The sequence below is a fragment of the Leucoraja erinacea genome, chromosome 12 (genome assembly GCF_028641065.1).
Source record: "Leucoraja erinacea ecotype New England chromosome 12, Leri_hhj_1, whole genome shotgun sequence".
NCBI lineage: Eukaryota > Metazoa > Chordata > Chondrichthyes > Rajiformes > Rajidae > Leucoraja > Leucoraja erinaceus.
In genome coordinates this window covers 24,613,546-24,634,867 of record NC_073388.1, presented here as the reverse complement: position 1 = coordinate 24,634,867, position 21,322 = coordinate 24,613,546, and the positions used below count along the sequence as shown (strand labels likewise).

General features: G+C 41.9%; 3 protein-coding genes across 8 annotated transcripts in view; all 3 read right to left on the bottom strand.

Moving 5' to 3' along the window:
• Window positions 1–1,381, bottom strand: part of sytl4 (synaptotagmin-like 4) — a 60,156-nt gene extending 58,775 nt beyond the window's left edge. The window contains exon 1 of the mRNA XM_055643842.1: window positions 1,204–1,381. The gene's annotated coding sequence lies outside the window, so the exon portion shown is untranslated. The remainder of the gene's footprint in view (window positions 1–1,203) is intronic.
• The window catches only part of pin4 (protein (peptidylprolyl cis/trans isomerase) NIMA-interacting, 4 (parvulin)), a 275,834-nt gene that overhangs the window by 180,754 nt on the left and 73,758 nt on the right, over window positions 1–21,322 (bottom strand). The gene's annotated exons all lie outside the window — the stretch shown is intronic.
• Window positions 5,959–21,314, bottom strand: trmt12 (tRNA methyltransferase 12 homolog). Of its 6 annotated transcripts, none has more exons than XM_055643845.1 (8): window positions 21,122–21,314; window positions 17,971–18,063; window positions 17,041–17,209; window positions 15,060–15,258; window positions 12,536–12,686; window positions 9,924–10,033; window positions 8,719–8,876; window positions 5,959–6,601 (listed from the first exon to the last, which is right to left on the bottom strand). In XM_055643845.1, the coding sequence occupies exons 2-8, from the start codon at window positions 18,024–18,026 to the stop codon at window positions 6,041–6,043; spliced, it is 1,404 nt and encodes a 467-aa protein (XP_055499820.1). In that variant the 5' UTR covers window positions 18,027–18,063; window positions 21,122–21,314; the 3' UTR covers window positions 5,959–6,040. The 6 variants fall into 6 exon arrangements, with proteins under 6 accessions (XP_055499820.1, XP_055499821.1, XP_055499819.1 ...); XM_055643846.1 differs by having other exon boundaries at window positions 21,127–21,314; XM_055643844.1 differs by having other exon boundaries at window positions 17,971–18,060; window positions 21,008–21,174.

Sequence of the window (21,322 nt, the reverse complement as noted above, 5' to 3'; positions counted from 1 at the left end):
CCAGCACCGCCATTCAATATGATCATGGCTGATCATCCAACTCGGTATCCTGTACCTGCCTTCTCTCCATACCCCCTGATCCCTTTAGCCACAAGGGCCACATCTAACTCCCTCTTAAATATAGCCAATTAACTGGCTTCAACTACCTTCTGTGGCAGAGAATTCCAGAGATTCACCACTCTTTGTGTGAAACCCCTTGTTCTGGACTTCCCCAACATCGGGAACAATCTTCCTGCATCTAGCCTGTCTCCAGCCGTATTAGGAGGTAGCACAAATAAAACAAATATTGTCTAAGGTGCAAGTTGAAATACATGGACGAGTCTGTTAAAAGTTACACAAGATGAGCAATTGCCAACTTTGTCACCAGATCTTTAAAATCCAAACTGGGGGGCATCGTTACAAAAGTTCTTGGTTTACTTTGTTATTCCTCCTATGCTTTTAAAACGTTCACATAAACTTAATTCAAATATTCAATTTTCCAATATTAATTGCGTTCACGCTGTGGTTTACCTAGACACAACATAATCACTAAAAAATACACGATGCAAGTTTATGAAAAAGTAAATACGAATTTATATCACCGAGTGTAAAAGTTAAACACAATGCTATACACGTCTTTGTTCTGCACACGAAATACAATTCAATCCCCGTTTTGTCATAAGTACCGAGCGGGATCACGGGCCTTGAAAATGACAATTCTTTTGAAAATTCCAATTCTATTGAATTTTCCAAAAGCCTTTAGCGTGCTTTGAAATCGTATTATCCGTGATACAGGTAAATCCCGGGTGACATGCATTTCATTCTGACTCGTCACTTTTATAGGGAATGCCAGCAAGGTGGCAAAATGTACATTTGAAAATCCTCACTCTAAATTCTCGATGTTATAAAATGAATTTACCAATTAGAATAGAAATTAGCTAAAGTGGACGACTTTGATTTCAATGATATGGAAGTTGCAAGTCCAAACGTCGTTTTCTTCAGTGCTGAGATTAAAAGGAGCTGAACGTGTGGTCCCCGCTGGCCTGAACCTCAAGCTGAGAGTGAAAAGTGACAACCCCCAAGCTCTCTCCCTCGGGAGGATTTCCATTGCTCACATTGTTCACCTTTTACGTCTGTTTCAGCGACTGTCCGCACCGAATTATTTACACCAGGAGAGGATCCCACCGCCACAATTAACAACCCAACACTTTAAAATTCACTTACTTTCAGGTGCAGAACACAACTGAATTCCTCTCCCAAGAAGATCTAATCGCCTCGGGTCGGATTCTGACTTTCTTCCGCTGTTTCCGGAAGCGAATTGTTGTTAAAAACTTTTGAGCTGAACACTGGACGAAGCCGCTTGGTGGCGAAAGTACGTCGGAGTCGCGCTCCTCCTGCACAGCGCGGTCTGCGGCAGCCGAGTACTCTCCCGTTGACTCAGCCCAGCCCAGCCCAGCCCGGGGTACATTCGCCGCCCTGCCCTGCCCTGCACGGGGAGAAGGAAGAGAGTCACGGAGCTCAATCTGATCCCTTGAAATATACCCCAGGCGAGTTTATAGTGTTAGACTTCCCTCGCCATGAGCAGAATATCCTGGAGGTACAAGTGCAGTGAATTGAGTAGTTTATTGTCACATGTGACAACTCACAGTGAAATTCTTTGCTTCATACCCAAGGTATGCAAATAGTCGCCATGTAAAGGGCACTTACAAAGTATCCTGTGCCATGTCCTCCCTTGTTCTCCCTCATGCTGGGACCTCCTTTGTTCTCCTTCCCCCTACAACGCCTCAGAGTGTGAACACCATTTGTAAAACCATGGCGGCCAACTTTCACACATTGAGCGTGAGACTCACACATTTCACAAAATTCTCACGCTCTCACACTGATGACAAACGTTCTCACGTGCAAACTTAAAAATATATATATATAAATAAAGTCACACTCCTCCACACTCACTAGTGAGAATAGTTTTCTGTCAGCGGGTTTCCCGTAAAAAACAAGCAATTTAATTGGCTTAAGTCCATCGCACACTATTTAAAAAGGCAATGTAGACAAAAATGCTGGAGAAACTCAGCGGGTGAGGCAGCTTCTATGTTTGAGTTTGACCCTTCTTCAGACTCAAGCATTTCTCCAGCATTTTTGTCTACCTCTCTATAGATGCTGCCTCACCCTCATTCACATTCCCGTGCAGATGGTGTGATAGATGAGACACGGCGGTGGTCCCAGCACCGGCCCCATCCCTCCACACACCCTTACACACACAATATTTAAAGGGATAAGGGCCAAATGTGGTTAAATGGGACTAGCTTAGATGGGGCATCTTGATCTGGATGGACAAGTTAGGATGAAGGGCCTGTTTCCATGCTGTAAGACCATGACACACTGTAGAAAGGGTGTAATTGCTCTGAAGAGGATCCAGGGATGATTTATGAACATGTTGGCAGGGATGGAATTTTTGTTTCACTTTGAAGAAAGATTTGATAACTGGGATTGTATTTTCTGCAGCAACGGAGGTGAAGAAAAGGTTTAGTTGAGGTGAATAATATTATGAGAATAGGACCTGTTTCACTTAACAAAGAATGTACGAAAGAACTGCAGATGGTGGTTTAAACTGAAGATAAACACAAAAAGCTGGAATAACTCAGCAGGACAGGCAGCATCTCTGGAGAGAAAGAATAGGTGATGTTTCAGGTCGAGACCTTCAGACTGAAGAGGTTGAAAACCAGCCATAGAACACAATGACTGGAGGTGTGTTTCCAACTAAGGGCAGAAATCAGAATCATGTGTTCATCTTTATTAACGTGACACCATAATAAATATATTACAGAAAAAAAACCGTAACCGGTGCTGCAGCGGTAGAGTTGATGCGTTACAGCACCCCCGATACAGATTTGATCCTGACTATGGGTGCTGTCTGTATAGTATTTGTACATTCTCCCTATGACCACATGGGTCATATACTAAGGTCATTCATGTGCTGAACCTGTTGATCAGAGCCTGACTCTACTGTGGAATGTAATTAGGAAGGTAATTTAGCCTAACCTTATTCATACCTAATCCAATTTGAAGCATAAATGTTGCATTCAAATGTAAGTTAAAAGAGAAACCAGATTGCACAATTTCAAGCTGAAAAATGCTAAAGCTCCGTACCGTGCTCCACACCCTCCACCCCTCGGTCGCTACGCTCCCTCGCAATTTCTCACTCTCAACTCTCACCCAATGTTGGCAGCCCTGTAAATCTACCCCCGGACTGAGCACCAAGAAAGACTGGATAGACTTGGCTTGTACACACTAGAATTTAGAAGATTGAGGGGGGATCTTATAGAAACGTACAAAATTCTTAATGGGATGGGATACCGAGTTGGATGATCAGCCATGATCATATCGAATGGCGGTGCAGGCTCGAAGGGCCGAATGGCCTACTCCTGCACCTATTTGCTATGTTTCTATGTAAGGGCAAGGACAAACGTCGAGATGTTTGCTGTTACACATGAGACTGCGGATGCTGTCATCTGGACCAAGTGAAAAACAAACTTCTGGGTTGGTAAACTAGTCACATTTGCCCGCGTTAGGCCCATAACTCCTCCAAACCTTTCTATCCATGTGCTTGTCCAAATGCATTTTGAATGCTGTTATTGCACCTGCCACTACTTCCTTGGGCAGCTTGTTCCATATATTCACCACTCTCTGTGGGAATGTGTCCCCCTCTTTCACCTTAAACTTATACCCACCAGTTCTTGATTCCCCTACCCTGAGCAAAAGACTGCATTCACTCTATGTGTTCAACATGATTTTATCCACCTCATAATATTACCCCTTAGCTTCCTGCACTCCAAAGCCCTAGCCAACCTCTCCCTCAAGTCTTGGCAAAATCCTAATAAATATTCTTTGCACTCTTTCCAGCTCAATTATATCATTCCTATTGTAAGATGACGAAAACTGAACATAATACTCCAAGTGCAGCCTCCCCAACATCTTTTACAATTGTAATTTAATGTCCCAACTTCTATACTCAATTACCTGACTGATGAAGGCCAGCATGTCAAAAGCCTGCTTCACCATCTAATCTGCTACCTGCGACACCAATTTCAGGGCACATAGCTTGTACTTCAAGGTCCCGCTGCTCTACAACACTTCCCAGAACCTTCACTGTGAAGGTTCTGTCCTGGTTTGACTTTCCAAAATGCAACACCTTGTATTCTTCTGAATTAAACTCCATTAGCCATTCCTCGGCCGTTTATCCAGCTGATCAATATCCTGGTGTCGTTAATTGCGTACAATACCATTTATTTTAGTATCATCTGCAAACTTACTAATCATGCCTTGTACATACTCCAAAATGTCACTTTCGATAAGAGCAAGAAGCCCAGCGCCAATCCCTGAGGCACACCACTTGTCACAGCCCAAACTTTATTGCCTTCCATCACAGTGAGGAATGCTGATTCCATTGTGGACCCTTGTAAAGCCTTCTTCTATAACTGCCATCCTGGTGAATTCCTGGCCTCGTACCGCCTTTCTCCAGCCCAAAGATTATCTAGGCAGAACCAGGGGACGCTGCGAGATGGCTGCCCTGCTAGCAGCGTGTTCGTTATTTCTATATATATATATTTTTTAAGTGTCCAAATGTTTGTGGTGAGGGCGGGGGAACCGCTTTCGGTCGCCTCCTCCACGGAGAGGCGACATTTTCCATTCGCCTCTCTCGCGGCCTAACAGCATGGATTGGAGGGGCCCTTCTCGTAGTCGGGCCCAAAGTTTCAGCAGCAGGCGCAGCGTGGACTTTTCATCGCGGAGCGGGCAAGCCCTTGCCGGGGTCGCCAGAAGGGAGTGCTCTGATCATTGGCCCACGGACTGTTACATCCGGAAGCCGCGTTCTGCGGAGCTTCTAGACACGGGCGCGAAGTCCGGAGCCCAGGATCCCTCGTTGGGGATCCCCGGAGAAGAGCTCTGATCGCTGGCCCGCGGCCTATAACATCCTGAAGCCGCGGTCTGCGGAGCTTATGGCCGTGGGCGCGGCGTGGGCTTACCATCCGGAAACTGGGTTCCCTCGCCAGGGTCAGCCAGAGAAGAACTCCGACCGCCGTCCTGCGGCCTACAACATCCTGAAACCGCGGTCTCTGGAAGGAAAGTGCCGATTCGACCGTCCCAACGAGAGGGCCTGTACATCCGGCCGCCCTTAGCGGCGACTGTGGAGGTTTATGACCCCGACCACGGATGAGCAATGGAGGACTGACTGTACTTTGTGTCTTCCATCACAGTGAACAATGCTGTGGTGGATGTTTGTGTTAAATCTTATTGTGTATTGGGTGTTCTTTTTTGATTGTAACGCTGCTGGCAAATTAATTTCACTGCACTTATATGTGCATGTGACGAATAAAACTGATTGATTGATTGATTATTTCAGCGTGCTATTTACCTATCATGCTCAGTGCTACCATGACTTCATCATTTCTCCCTGGACCAGTCCCTTTCACTTTTATGACATTTATGATGCCCAATAACCTATTCTCTGGTTTCAACCAACCAATCTCTGAACAAATGTATACTGTATTACACTTCATATCACACAAGGATTGGCTGAGGGTCCCTCACTTCTTCCTTGAACAGAGGCCCAACGTTTCCCTTCACCAATACACTCATTGTAAATATCCATCCATATTTAGAATTTAATATATTTCTTTCCTATCTATAATGCAGACTAAGCTCTTTGTTTGACACGTTATGAATGAAATTAACTTAAATTTTGGCTGATCTAGTAAAAGCTGAATTATAACAGCACCATCTGGTTGCCTCTTATCGAATCAGATGATGCAGTGTTATTGTAAATAGTGTCCAAGCCTGGAAACAGGCCCTTCGGCCCAACTTGCCCACACCAGCCAACATGTCTCAGCTACACTAGTCCCACCTGTCTGCGTTGGACCAATGTTTAAGCCAACAATGTTCTGCTCCGTGAGGTAATACAATTTGCAAGTTTGCTTTTAAAGATTGGCTACACCTTTAAACACTTTATTTAAGGATTTCAGATTTGCATCCTTCATGAAATATTATTTGTATGTGAAGAACCACATCAATTATTATCACATGGTCTACACTCCAAATCCAGTACCACATGGTCAATATACGGGGCATAAGATTTCACATACTCAATATGTAAAATATTTGTAGACCATGGCTTCTTATGGTGAGTTTCCAGTATATTCCTAATTCTTAATGCTGTCGATTCTGCCCAAACTTGCCATTCAGGATTAGTAACTCGCTTCTTTTCACAACAGGTCCCACAATTTGATTCAAATTGTGACTTATTGTCCTTCCATCTCAAATCAGGTGTGTTCTCTTCAATGGCAATGCTTTGTAATGCATATGTGCTTGCTGGAGATGTCATCTCAGAGTTGCTCCTAGCTAGTTCCATTTCTGTTAGATGCTGCTGTTGTTCCTTGCGAGAACGTGCATTGTTATTTTTCTTGTTGACAAGAGAATCTCTCTTCGCAGGAAACAAGCTGACATTATTATGGATATGTAAAATCCCTCCTCTATCCTCTTTCAACAATTTGCAAGCTACAGGCCATCCCTCTTCTGAATTTGGAATTAGACCTAAATTCACTCGGTCTGCCAGGTTCCGTAGAAGAAGCTGCAAAAGACAAAATGGATTATTAATAGAGTTATAAATTTAAATGTCAATCAACCCATTACTTACAAATTATACATCAAGGGTACATTATCACCAATAGGCTCTTATCTGTCTCTCAGTAGCAGACTTTCAATCCAAAGACAGTAACCAATGAACAGTTTTCCTAATGAAAATCAAATACAAAACTGCAGTTGCTGGAAATCTTAAATAAAAACAGAAAATGCAGGGAGCACTCAGGAAGTTAGACAGCATCTGTGGAAAGAGAAAAAGTTGCGGTTTTAGGTCAGAGGCCCCCCCCCCATCAGAAAATGATACCTGTTACTGATTCTGAGACTACAAAAAGGGAAGGAAAAAAATATGTTGCAGATAATGTATATATCCTCTATTTGAATTATTTTGATCTCCCTTGTGGCCATAAAAATATTTTTTAACTTAACCGCCTAATTCTGTATCTCTGCTGTGCTATATTTCTGCTAAACCATGGCTCTGGTAATTGTCTTCTGAACATAGGTGCAATTGCATATTGATGGATGAACATCCCCAACAGTTCATAACAATTTCTGCTGGCATGCACAACTGGAGGCTTTTGTGTGTGTATATTTGATGGCACATTTACAGCCATGCATACAGTCACTGGCACTCTCAAGTCCATATATGTGCAATAATCTAGGCACATGCACAGTTGGCGGTCACTCAGTCTGGACACTTATATGTAGTTTAGTTTAGTTTAGAGATAAAACGCAGAAACAAGCCCTTCGCCCCACTGAATCCGCACCAACCAGTGATCCCTGCACATTAACACTACCCTACACACACTGGGGACAATTCACACTCATACCAAGCCAATTTACCTACAAACCTGTACGTCTTTCGACTGTGGGAGGAAACCGAAGATCTCTGAGAATACCCACACGGTCATGGGGAGAACGTACAAACTCCATACAGACAACACCGGTAGTCGGGATCGAACCCGGGTTGATGTTGATGGCATTCCTATATACCCATGTTCATGCAGGTGATTCAATCCACGTATAGCCTCATCTGCAGTTGATGGTACAAAGTTGAATCCCACTGTCTGATCATTTTGAATATTGCCATCAAATGCTAAGCTATTATGTTCCTCTTGTTCCAGAATGTTTGCTTAGTTTCTAGCAACCCTTATCATGTCCAATCCTAATCTGACACAGATACCACTGCACCCGTCTTAATGTTTCTCACTATTAAATTCACTTCCACTTCTCTTCCACGAATTCCAGCCTGGAAGAAGTTCTCCACTGCTTCCAACTCTCCCTTTTACTTTGTTCACCCTCGGTGGTTTCTCCTTCACTTACAGTCTTCAAGAAGGCGTTGACAAAAAAGCGCTGTACAACCACATCGCTTTCTTAGAAAATCTCTCTAGGTTCAACTCAACTCAGATTTATACTCAAATTTCACCCCGCACAATTTGGAACCGTTCAGGATCTGATGTATGTTAAATCTATCCTCCATTTCTGAAGGCAGCATTCTTATTGCTCTCTAAGTTCTACACTTTATGCCATGTGTTGGCACATGCATGCTCTTGGCATCTCTCTGCAATAACTCCGATACACTTTATCTCAGTGTTGTCACGCTTTTCATATCTACTTTATGCTCTGTTGTATTTGGTGCTCAAACAGGGTTTTTGCCTTTCTGACATTAAAGGTTGAAACTTCAACAGCTCTTGTATTATAATAGTCCTCCTGATCTTTGTCTCCCTTTAAATTCAGTTCCCACCAGAGGCTCAGATTCAACTTCCACTTTGTCGATTATGTCCCCACCGTAATGAATTCTAACACTTCATCTACCACTTCCATGCCTAGCTATTTTGCTGGGACACTTTCTCTTGTCTCCAGAATTCCCAATCTAGCTCTTCCACAGACCTCTTGCATTCTCTTTTTGCTTCTAACTGGCGACAAATTGAAGGGATGGTTAGAACAAAGGAAATAAGTCTTGATAAATTATGTCATCTCAGACTGCAACTATATCTAAGAAGTAAGCTATTCCTCCAAATGTCCCTCCCTTCTGCGGATCAAATATTGAAAGCCATATTAGATTTAAATAGAATGCCATTAATAAGAAATGGTGGGATTTAAGAGTACCTGCTGGTTATCACCACTGTGAACCTTACAGCGATCTGATACTTTATTTAGTTCCAGGTTCTTCATTAGTGCATCAAGTGCATGTGGATTCCACTCACAGGCATGGACATATGCGGCGCCCGCGTGCACCAGAAATGGTAGTGCAAAATATCCAATTCCTACACGGATAGAATTAACCAACGATATTATCATTATCTGTCACATTGGTAATCAACTCATTTCACTGAATTGTCAGTCCGACAGGGCAGCCCGGTGGCACAGCGGTAGAGCTGCTGCATTACAGCGCCAGAGACCCAGGTTCGATCCTCCTGTGTGACTTTCTCCCCGTGACCTGCATAAACTTTCCTGTGTGCTCTGGTTTCCTCCCACATTCCAAAGACGTTAGGTTTGTAGACTAATTGGCTTGGTAACATTCTAAAATGTCCCTAATGCATAGGATAGTGTTAGTGTTTTTGGGGATCACTGATCGGCGTAGACTTGGAATTACATGTTATTTTAATACTAACAGTAAAACCACATTTGATACTCCCTTTATGAGTATACAAACATAGTTATAGTTCGCAATTGTTCCCCCCCCCCCTTATCTCCAAAGTGTTACATAACTGTGTACTTCAAGAATATGGCTGTAATGCACTTTAGGATGTGCTAAGAATGTGGGAGTCACGATATACTGTATATATTTTTCCATAAGACCTAATATTGGTGAGGCAACTTCAAAACAGAATCGTGAAAGGAACTAGTTTACATTGGCCCTTCTGTCAGTAGTTGTAACAGAAACCAAGATAAACAGAAGTGGATTGCCACTGTTGACAGTAAATGTCTCACATGGGTCAATTAAGATTTGTTTCGATTGCTGATTTGCAGGGGCCCAACTTCAGAATTTTTTTCCAAAGGAAACATGTAAAGATATGTCTAAGACAGCCTCACGCGTATTTTTGATCATGTTAAACTGCAATATCAATAGGCTAATTATAATACTATCCACGAGATTTCACACAGGGATCTATTAAGGAGTTATGTAAATATAAATTAACTTTATCCAACCTCCTTCCCCCTCTCTCCCACGTCTTTTTGAATGACAAAGCAGACACAAAGAGGCGATTATCCTAAGCCAGGTTCTACAAGCAGTTCGATTTTATAACATCTATGCATGCCAATATGCCTGTGCAGTTCAATGTGGCTCAGCTGTTAATTCTAAATGTTACCTGCATACAGATCCACAACCACCTCCCCTCTGCAGTCAAAAGAGCTGACACGAAGCTTCTCTGTGATGTTCCCTGAGGAGAACATGCATTTGGTAATGTCAAATGTGTACCTATAAAGGCAAATTATTAGAGACACAGCTCCATTAGTTTTGTGAATGTAATTATCATTCGAAGAAGGAACAACAATTTTAGAAAAAAAATTGAAAGCAATAAACTTTGCTAAATAGTGGCATGGCATATTTAAATTCTAGGGGATTTACTCCTACAATCTGGATGTCTCCGTTTCATATTCACTAACCATACCATAATGCATAGATTACAACTGAGTGTTTCTGCAAATTGCAATTAAATACTTTTGTTAAAATTTGCAATGTAAGTATTTGCTGTGTGACAATCACTGGGTTCTGAGTTCAATTTACAGATACCTTGAAATTATTTATTAAATATTACTGATCCCCTTTATTTTATTTTATTCCAGTTATCGGATTAAACATATTTTAATTGTGGTACAAAAAGCTCTTATACATCCTCTGGAACATAAATGTCTCTTGCAACTAGTCAGAGAGAAGCAGATGTTTCCTTATAGCTGGCATTGGTAGCTCAACTACCATATTCAAAGCCAGATGATCTGGTTGTTATACCATGTTGTATGAAAGTGGCCATTATGCAATGTAATTTTATTTCTCAGTAACACACTGGGATGCTATGAGGACAGGAAAAGCATGTCTTATATTTTTTTCATAATTGCTGAAATAAATTATGCTATATTGTTAAGAATCATTACAACCTATGAACACAAGAAAAGGGAGTAGGTCAGATGACCTTCAAACTTAGTCTGCCATTCATCAGGACCATTGCTGATTTACTTCAATGCCATTTTCCATTAACCTCACAAACCTTACTTCCTTAAACATTCCAAAGTCTATCGATCTGTTTTAAATGAACTCGATGCAAAAAAACCCCTGACTTTTGAGGAAATTGATCATTAAGGACATGACAAGATTGGAGCTGGGAGTAAAAGTTCCTGTCACGTTTACTTACATTCAAAACTCAAGGGTTATTTACTGGGTCTACCTGGTGAGAAGATGAAACATAGATAACATCAGTGGAGATACAGGACACTGCCGAGGCTGGAATCTGGAGTAACAAACAATCTGCTGGAGGAATTTAGTGAGTCGAACAGCAGTTATGAATGGAAAGGAATGTTCGACATTTTGTGTTGAAATCTTGCATCAGGACTGAGATAAGCGAGAGGAGATAGTTAGTATAAAGAGTAGACAGGGACAGAAGTGAGAGGTGATTGGTGGACCAAGGAGGGGTGAAGGATCATGGACATATGCAACCAGGTAGGGGAAGGGGAGGGGAGAGGGAGTGATAGGGGAGGAGTTGGGAAGGTGAGGCAGGTGCCTCATGGATGGACGCATGTATTTACAAAAAAAAACATATTTGGCTAATGAATGTGCCTTACATCATCGATGCTCACAAGAGAGTGGAGTACATAATTTAACCACTCAGCTAATGGAAGTTTTGTACGCAAGTTGAAGCTCAGCCAATTAGAACAAATACATAATTCAGATTTCCAGCATCTGCATTTTAAAACAAAAATCGTCAATACAAAATACAAAATTGCAGTTTGGCCAATTTGATTGCAGTAGCGTGTTCACATGTTGCCGTACTTGTAGTTTTGTTAAAAGATGCCTTTAACCCAGTATGTCAGAAAGAAGGTGAGCAAGGGAATTGCAGGTAAAGCATCAAAAGTATCAAGAAAAAACATCACTTTGGATGTGAAACTGCCAGATCTGGAGTACACCTTGTGGAGGCTTATGACATTGCGACTTCAGTTGGAAGCACAGCAAATTTACAGAAGTCATCTCAAAAACCGAGGAAGTTATGGACCCATTTTCTGAGCACAGCTACTTGTTGAAGGGTTGTGCTCTATTGCACTTCCTGCTTTAGAGACATGTGCTACAAGAAGATGAGATGGAGAAGACAGATAATCCCTGATCTGTTTTTCAAATAAGAAATCACAACCTGCCCCATCTTCCCACTAAGAATGAACCATAGTCTAGTTCATCCTTCCAGCTTTAGCTCCTTTTACTTCATAATCTACTGTGTTCATGAGTCAATTTTTGTCTTTATATTATTTTATCTCATTGTTTAATAAATTATTCTGTAATACCCTATATTTATCCTCAATTATTTGTTATCATACGAGGCAAATAATGCTGTTGGTTATGCATCTTCATGTATAATGGTATAAATATTTACTTTAGAGCTAATTCAATTAGCTCTTGGGAACACATTTTGAGTGCTCAGTAAAGTATTAATGTTTGTAGAAACAAGGAACTGCAGATGCTAGTTTATAAAAACAAACACAAATTGCTGGAGCAACTCAGCGGGTCAGACAGATCTCTGAAGAACATGGATAGGTTACATTTTGGGCTGACTGTGTTGAGGGAGAGAGCTGGAAGAGAGGAGGGGCAGGACACAGCCTGGCAAGTGACAGGTAGATACAGATGAGGAATCATCTTTACCCATAAACAATGTTGCATGCGTTTTCTTGGGTTGCTTGGGAGTTGGTTGTCATTTAAATATGTTTATTTTGCTCTCACCTGATGCCATTGTCAACGTGATGGACCCAAGCATCGTCTCCCAGTAGTAAAGTCACCCTTGGAGTACGAAAGCCATCCGCAGATATTCTGCCTGCCTTTGCAATGCGTCTTACGCCTACTGCGTTAGCAACCACGTGCCACACTTCTGGCTCTGCACAATTGGAACATGATAAAACCAGGACCATTTTAAGTTTGTATTTAAAATGAATAAACATTTCAGCTTATGATTTTCATATTACTTCATTAATTTTGCCTCCCTGATTTTCAGACCAGTCTGTCATTGAATCACACAGCCCTTAGAAGAAGATAGATTAGGTGGTGACCCTTGAAAATGTACTGAACCTTATTACCTAGAATGGATGGGCCGTCTTATGCAGACAAATTGAATAAACTTGATGTGTATTTGCTGCATTTGAGAAGACTGAGAGGTGAGTTGATTGAAACCTGTGTGAAATTGAGGGGTCTTGAGAAGGTGGATCAAGAGAGGGCGTTTCTTCTTGTTGGAGAATCTAGACAGGATGTTTCATATAAAAAATAGGGGTCACCCATTTAAGACAGAGGTTGTGTTTTTTTCCTCTCAAAAGGTTGCACGTCTTTGAAACTGTTCCTCAAAGAACTACGGAGGTAAAGTTTTTGAATATTGCCAAGATCCAGAACTTACCAGCTTTGCAGCTTCCATATTTGAATCAAGAGTTCACCACCATCATACTCTGTGATTTTGAGTGTAATTAATGCAAACTGAGAAATTGAAGTATTTTAAACAGCTAATATTATTAGTTTATCTCTACCATTCAAAAAAAAATGTTGAACACAAAATGTTTTTCCTACAATAGACAGGATTCCCATCTTCCATAAATTCCAACCCTTCAGTTGCCAAATAGTCAACAGTAACTAACAAGTAACTCTGGCTCTGATTTTCTTTCCACTCCTGTGATGAAGCGCAGTGCCATACCTTCCAAATGTCATTACTTTAGGAGAAAAAATGCACATTTAATGTAAAGCAGGAATACTTACCTTCTAACAGAGCTAACTCTGAGTCTTTGGAAATATTTTGAGATTATATCCTGGTACATGCTCTAATTCAAACCACCATTCATGTAGGGGCATTATTTTCATGCATAGTTAGTTGTGCAATGTTACAATCTTGGGGAAACAATTTTCATGGTGCATGAAATGTTTGCAAATCCCTATGCTTACAGGAAAAGATCAAGGTAAGGATGTTCTATATCCTTGAATTTGCTTCCACAGATTGGATACCTACATGATTATTCATTCCTGACCTCCTGTGGAGTGTGGACATCATACACATTTCTTCCTGAAGGAAAATTATATCAGCAGGTTCCAAGTTTGCATTCCAGTGGTCGATTCAAAATGGCTAATGTACATACTATCTGCAAATTTTATCTGGGGAATGTAGCCAAGAGGAAATATATTGAGTTCACAATAGAGTACAGGTGCACAACCTTTTATCCGGTGTTCCGGAAACCGAAAAACTCCGAAAACCGGCCATTTTCCCCCAGGATGTCGTCTGCACACCAAAGCTCGCGTTTGGCGCCAAACTTCACCCGAAACGACCCACGGTCAACCCAGGTCTGTACTACTGTAATGGCTGCCTCCTCCCCGGAGACCGGGGAGACACTTAAACATCTGTAAATCATTGCTTAAATGTTAGTCAGTTAGTTTGGAGGGCTTTTATGTGAAGGGGGGGTTGAAGGGGTAAACTTTAATTCTTAGTCCCCTACCTGGTCGGAGAGGCGGGGAGCGGTCAATGCCTTACCGGGTCGCCGTGCAGTAAACTCCGCAGCTCTGTGGCCGCCAACTCCCAGCAGGGGCTGCGGGCTGCGCCGGTTGTAGCTCCGACCCCGGCAACTCTACCCCTGGCTGCGAGGCGCTCCAAATCCAGCGCCGCGTGCAGCCCCAGCTCCGCAAATGTTGGGAGTCGGCGGCGTCGCAGCGCTGGGATACCAGCGGGGAGCGGGCAATGCCTTACCGGGGCGCTGTGTGGTAAGCTCCAGGGCGCTGAGCCCGCCTTCTCCCAACATTCGCGGAGCTGGGACGGCGGGCGTCCGACCGTGGGCGGCGCTGGATTTGGAGCGCCTCGCAGCCAGGGGAAGAGTTGCCGGGGTCGGAGCTACAACCGGCGCCGCCCGCGGCCGGACGGAGCCCCCAGCTCCGCGGTGTTGGGAGTCGCCGACCAGGTAGGGGACTAAGAATTAAAGTTTCCCCCTTCACCCACCCACCCCACCACCACCACATAAAATCCCTCCAAACTAACTGACTAACATTTATGCAATGATTTACAATGATTCCCCGGTCTCCGGGGAGGAGGCAGTCGCTCCAGACTTTTCAAGCAGCCTGCGCTACCTACCTAATCTACGCTAAAAATCTTCCATTCGGAAATCCGAAAATGTCCGAAATCCGACAAGTGTCTGGTCCCAAGGCTTTCGGATAAAAGGTTGTGCACCTGTATGTGAAACATATGATTCCTATACTTATGCTACATAATTCAAGATTTAAATCTCACCCAAAGTTTTCCAGATTTCTGCCTGGAATGCACTTTCATTCAGAACAATCATGTCTCCATGCCTCTTCCACACTTGAGGTACATCATGACTGAGTTCTTCAGTCCAAAGAACACCACGACATTTCAATAATTCACAGAGTTCTTCCTGCAGCCTTTGGTGACACGATTTTACCAAAGCCTTCTTAGATGAAATTGGATTCTGAAATGTATATTCGTAAAACATTCAGGATTCAGTGTCTAAAAGCAGGCATGCATCAAAATTACAGAAAACCAACAAGTTCGAAATATGGTGCGTAAAGGGTGAGGAAAGAAGTATGTAATGAAAAGATCAATTATTTATTGTAGTGTGCCTGTTTGCTGTTCTTCGGCCACATGTCAGAGTTTGGATCATCCTTATGAGAGGGCCTGTACATCGGGCCGTCCGCAGCGGCGACTGCGGAGGGTTTATGGCCCCAACCACAGGTGAATAAAGGAGGAAGACTGACTGAACTTTGTTGCCTTCCACCACAGTGAAGATCTTACTGTATATTGTGTGTTCTTTTTACATGTATCGCTGCTGGCAAATTCATTTCACTGCACCTTTGGGTGCATGTGACAAATAAAATTGACTTTGACACTTCAAGGTCTTCATTCATTTTACTTTTTGTTAATTAATACTCCATCATGCATTTGAAATAAATGGCACTCGCCACTGTGTCAGACGTTATTTATTCCCTCTACTCATAATTTAGGCAACGTTCTAGTTTCTCATTCATTTGCCTTATATAAGGTAATGGGCTACTGAATAACTCAGTGAATCATGTGCAGTTGATATTGATCATATTCTCATCTGATATTCATACACACAATGGCTTCATCGTATGTTGTCGCATGCTGCAATCAGAAATTCCGAGTCCATCCAAAATGAGTAATTCCTGGACTTCATTGCTACTTCAGCTGATATCAGACAAAAGAGCAAACATCATGATTAACCTGGTCTGTGAAGGTCAATAACACTTGTGTTCACCATGAAGCTGAGCAAGTACAGATGAGACAAATACACAAAAGTACCATTCCTTATTGAGCTGAGTGTTGCAGGAAGGAACTGCAGATACTGGTTTAAACCGAAGGTAGACATAAAATGCTGGAGTAACTCAACAAGACAGACAGCATCGTGTTGAGTTCTGTGGTCTTCCATCACAGAACAGGAGGTTCAGCTTTAGTTTGAAGAAGGGTTTCGGCCCGAAACGTTGCCTATTTCCTTCGCTCCATAGATGCTGCTGCACCCGCTGAGTTTCTCCAGCATTTTTGTGTACCTTCGATTCTTAAACAGTTCAGCTTTACATCCTGGTTGTGCAGCAGTTAGTGCTGCTGCTGCATAGCTCCTGCATCCCAGGTTCAATCCTAACCTAGGATTCTGTCTATGTGGACTTTGTACGTTCTGACCATGGGTGACCATGTAAGGTTCCTCGGGATGCTCTGGTTTCCTCCCACACCCCAGACATGCAGGTTTGTAGGTAACTGACATCTGTATAAATATTATCCCTAATGTGTAGGGAGTGGATGAGAAAGTGGGATAACAGAGTGTGAATAGATGATTGACAGTCGGCGTGAACTCAGTTTGAAGGATTCCATGCTGTATCTCTAAATTAAACGTGCTGGTAGACTAACTGGCTACTGTAAAATATCCCTAGTGTAACAGGAAAATTGGGGGTAGTTATTGGGCATGTGAGGGAGAGTAGCTTGCAGGAAAATAGGCGTTGGAATGGGACTGATAGAAATACTCTATGAGCAATGGACCATGCATCTCATCAAAAAATACGAGAACACAAAATACCTTCCAAACATGAAACTCAGTGAAAGGTAGGTTTCTCTTCATTCTGAATGGTTCACATTCATGCAGTTAAATGGATAATTTACAATTACTGTCTGATGATCAGATATTCTAGTCCTTGCCAAAAGCTTCTGTTAATGTGTGTCCCATCCACAAAAGAAATCTCACCTTCAACAATGTGAAAGTGCATGTACTTCCTGGAGCCACGGTGTCACACAGGTTGAGATGGTCGAGTTGGTTGAGTTTATTGCAAAGCACAGGCAATGCCACTGAGCCATCAGGTTGCTTCTGGAGACGGATGGTTGTGTCTAAGAAGCCATTCTTCTCCAAATACTCTCTGTGGGAAGAAATGAAATTCAAGGACGTAAATATCACTTTCTAATCAATGATTAAGGAAGACTATATTTTCACGGTTCCTTTAAAATTAATTGACAGATCAACAGTACTTTGCAATTATTAAAACTTAATGGGTTTTTTGAATGTTTGATTGCAGGCATGGTGTGAGAAGGGTGGATGGTTGTTGTAGCGGGGGTCATGGGATGAGATGAGTGTCTGAAGAGTAGAGTGAGTGAGTGGGCGGGGGTGTTAGGAAATGGGAGAAGAATTGGAACTTTGGAGCGGGGGCATGGTAAAGAAAGAGGGAAGGGGAGTATTACTTCAAATTGGAGAATTCAATGTTCATACCTTTTTGGAAGGCACCCAAGTGAATAAATTAGAGTGCCACATGCCTATGTGAGAGGGAGGAGGGATGAAGAGAATTGGCAGGGTGGTCTTTTCTTGAAACAATGGAGCTAATGTCACTTTCAGTCTCGGTACTTTGCTCCTGTTACTCTAGTGTATTCATTGCAGTAGCCAGAGTACTCATTCTCTCTTTTAAAAGAGCAATTACTATATAATACTTAACCCTAGAAATCATAAAGTATTGGGAAAATAATAACCCAAATACATATTGTTGGATGTAAGATATTAGGCATTATTGAAAACATTTAAATATTTGAATCAACTGTGGAAATTACATGTAATAATGTCAAAGTAAAATATGCCTGTTTCTCTCTTGACAAAACATGATCAAATAAATAAAGCTCTCCCACGATTCACCTGTATTGTTGCGCAAACTGGGCTTGAGTCACAATTGCATTTCTTTCAGTCTGCATTTTCAGTCTTCCATAACCGCGAGTCTTATATTACCTGAAAAAGCATTAGAATATACTAATTCATTATCCTTTCAAAAATATACTTTACCCTTAAATGTTGTCTTACATAGTATACAGTAAATTTGTTGATCACTTTTCACAGTAAAGGACATTGAATCACAACAGTTACATTACACTGGCGTGATACTTTTTCTTTTACTCAAGTTGCATGAGTGAAAAGTTCAAGGATTTCCAGCCACACAGTGAGCAATGGTGGCAGATACTTACACTGTAACCTGTCACAATGAACCTCAACCACAGCTGCAACAAAGTTCAGTGTGTTCCTTGGCGTGTAATCCTTGATCTCCACATGTAATCCTGGACCTTGGAATGTGCTTGTTTGCAGTAGTCTAGTACGGAGAGTTCCTTTGCACTGGAAGACCAGCTTTGGCACATACGGGAGGTTTCTTTCACTGAACCGATAATCTTCCTACAGCTATTAATAAATTGCCTCAATGTATTGCTCGTAACACCCCTATGAGGCTATGGACCTGTGAATTGCTGCTGATTGAATTGATGCACAAGAAAGATCAATGTTTCTTTTAGAGTCTTACAGCGTGGAAACAGGCCCTTAGGCCCAAGTTGACCACACCGGTCAACATGTCCCATCTACACTCGTCCCACCTGCCTGCATTTGGCCCATATCCCTCTAAACCTGTCCTATCCATGTACCGGTCTAAATGTCTCTTAAACCTTGCAATGGAATCTGCCTCAACAACCTCCACCAGCAGTTTGCTCCATACACTTACCACCCATTGTGTGAAAAAGTTACCCCTCAGGTTCTTTTTTCACTAATGTACAATCCAGAAGAAGATAGATAACCATTTCATCCACTTGCAAGTGTTTTGATGGAATTTATGACGGAATTGTGAATCTGGATGTGGGTAAAGGATCTCACAGAGAGCCCTTGCACAATAGCTGAAAAGGGTTTGGAACCTGATTGAAACTTCTGTGGACGAGGCATTCTTCAAAGCCTTGAGGACGTTAATGCCAGACTATTGCCCGATGGACCTTGTGGTCAAAGGTGTTCTTCTGCACAAACTTTTCTGAACAAGTGCAGCAGTCCAACTAAATGGAACAATTTGCAGCAATGTCTTTAAGGTAATTCTTAGGGACACCAAAAACAGATGGAATTCAGCACAGTGATGTTTTGCCTTTATATTCCCAGGGTCAATGCACACAGGCTGGTGCAACTGCACCTGCAGGTTTCCAACCGCATTGGATATAATTGTCCCCCTTTAGATATTATCTTCAATGCATCAAGTGGCAATAATTACTTTGGAGATACACTTACAAAGAGGCACTGATACTCTCACTCAATAATTTGTTTTGTAGTGAACCATAATATAATAATTCCCAACAAACAAACTAGCCTTGATTCCAGTTATTGTTATGGCTAGGTAACCATTTATACATAAATAGTTAAACACAGTCAAACACTGTGTGCAATACACATGCAAAAATGTCATTATAAATGCAGGAAGAGTAATGTCAACCATTAGTTAAAATTGTACTTTCAACAATTGTTTCGTTTGGGATAAAGCACAATGAAGATCACTGCATTTGTTTCTTGAATATATTAGTTCATGTGTAATCCAAGAGTCAAGTCAAGAGTGTTTTATTGTCACATCGAACAATGAAATTCTTACTAGTGCTGCAGCACAACAATATGTAAACATAGTACACTGTAAACAATAGAGATGGCTAATAATTTCAAGCTCAATGCAAGAGCATTGAGGGCAATGTGCAGTGGTACTCATACTCTGGCCATGGAAGAAGAATCTGGCATGGTACCCCTTCCCATCAGCAGGTAGGAAGGATGATGTGGTTCTTCTTTTACATTAAGCAATCTGAACTGCATGTTGTGTAAAAGGGGAATTTCAACTGTTTGCAATGGGCAACGTTTTCACCACCTTTCCTGAAGGTGTACCATCAAATGGTCAAAGTAGACAATTTATATTGAGTAGATTGGCTGTTGATTAATAGCACATTAAAGCTACTGAGGAAAAAACACATGACAAGGTGGTCACAATTGCTGCATAAAAATGGTCCATCACACGCCAATGCATTTAGTTCTAGGCTGCAACATTTATTATTATCCAGAGGCGGTACCCAGATCCATACATTGAATAACAACCAACACCAGGCTGTTTTTCATGGATTTGGAAGTCAATGTCTGATTTCAACTGAAAGGAGGTGACTGTGGATGAATGTGTATTAACTCAAAAGATCTTCATGACAACCTTCTTCAGACTTAAGAAACAGGATGGTACTCACTTTCTGTCTGAGATATTTAAACATAAAGCATCAATGTACATAATAATTACTATTATTAAAAAAAATAGCCGTAGTATAGTAAAGGACACAGACGTCCCAGAGTAACTCAGCAGATCAGGCAGCATCTAAGGAGAATATTTAGGGTGACGTTTCGGATTGAGACCTTTCTTCAGCCTCTAGTTTCTAGCCTAAATATAGTGTTGTGTAATGGCATAATTATACCAAAGATCTGGCACAGAAACAATAGACCGATTACCTCCTTCTGGTACTATAAAATTCCATAATTACTTGATCATTACTACTAGGATTTATTATTGTGGCTAAACTTTTAAAATAGTTAAAAACGACAACAAAAAAAACTGCAGATGCCAGAAATCTAACCTGACTGCAACCTTATTCTTCCCTCCGCAGATGTCACTTGACGTGCTGGGTATTTGTAGCACCTACAGTTTTTATTTTTTAAATAACTAATTGAATTAGCTGTTCTTTAAGATCTTAGCGATGGCTCTTCCTTGGTCAATGGTTTAAATTGTATTTGTGAAGGTGAGGAAGATGGTCAATGTCTGGACATGTACTCCTACTCAGTCAAAATCTCGCACTTTCTTGTCATGAGAATCATGAGGCTAAGTTTAAGTAATAAATCAAATATGAAGATATTGAACAACCAGAACCATAGGCGCTGAGTTTCTCCAGCATTTTTGTGTCCCTTCGATTTTCCAGCATCTGCAGTTCCTTCTTAAACACTTCGTCCACAAACCCCAATCCCTGACCTGGTCCTGGTCTGGTCTGGTCTGGTCTACATACATCTGGTAGCAAGCATCCCAGTTCGATTTTGCTCCAAAACTCCAAACTGTACTTAGCGTTGCGCGTCCCACGTCCCAGGCTTGAAGTTTTCTTCAGCACCTTTTGATAATCTTCAATCGGTTGTTTTAATAAAACTGCCACTGATCTCAGGTGGACCCGCGTACGGTGCCCAGTCG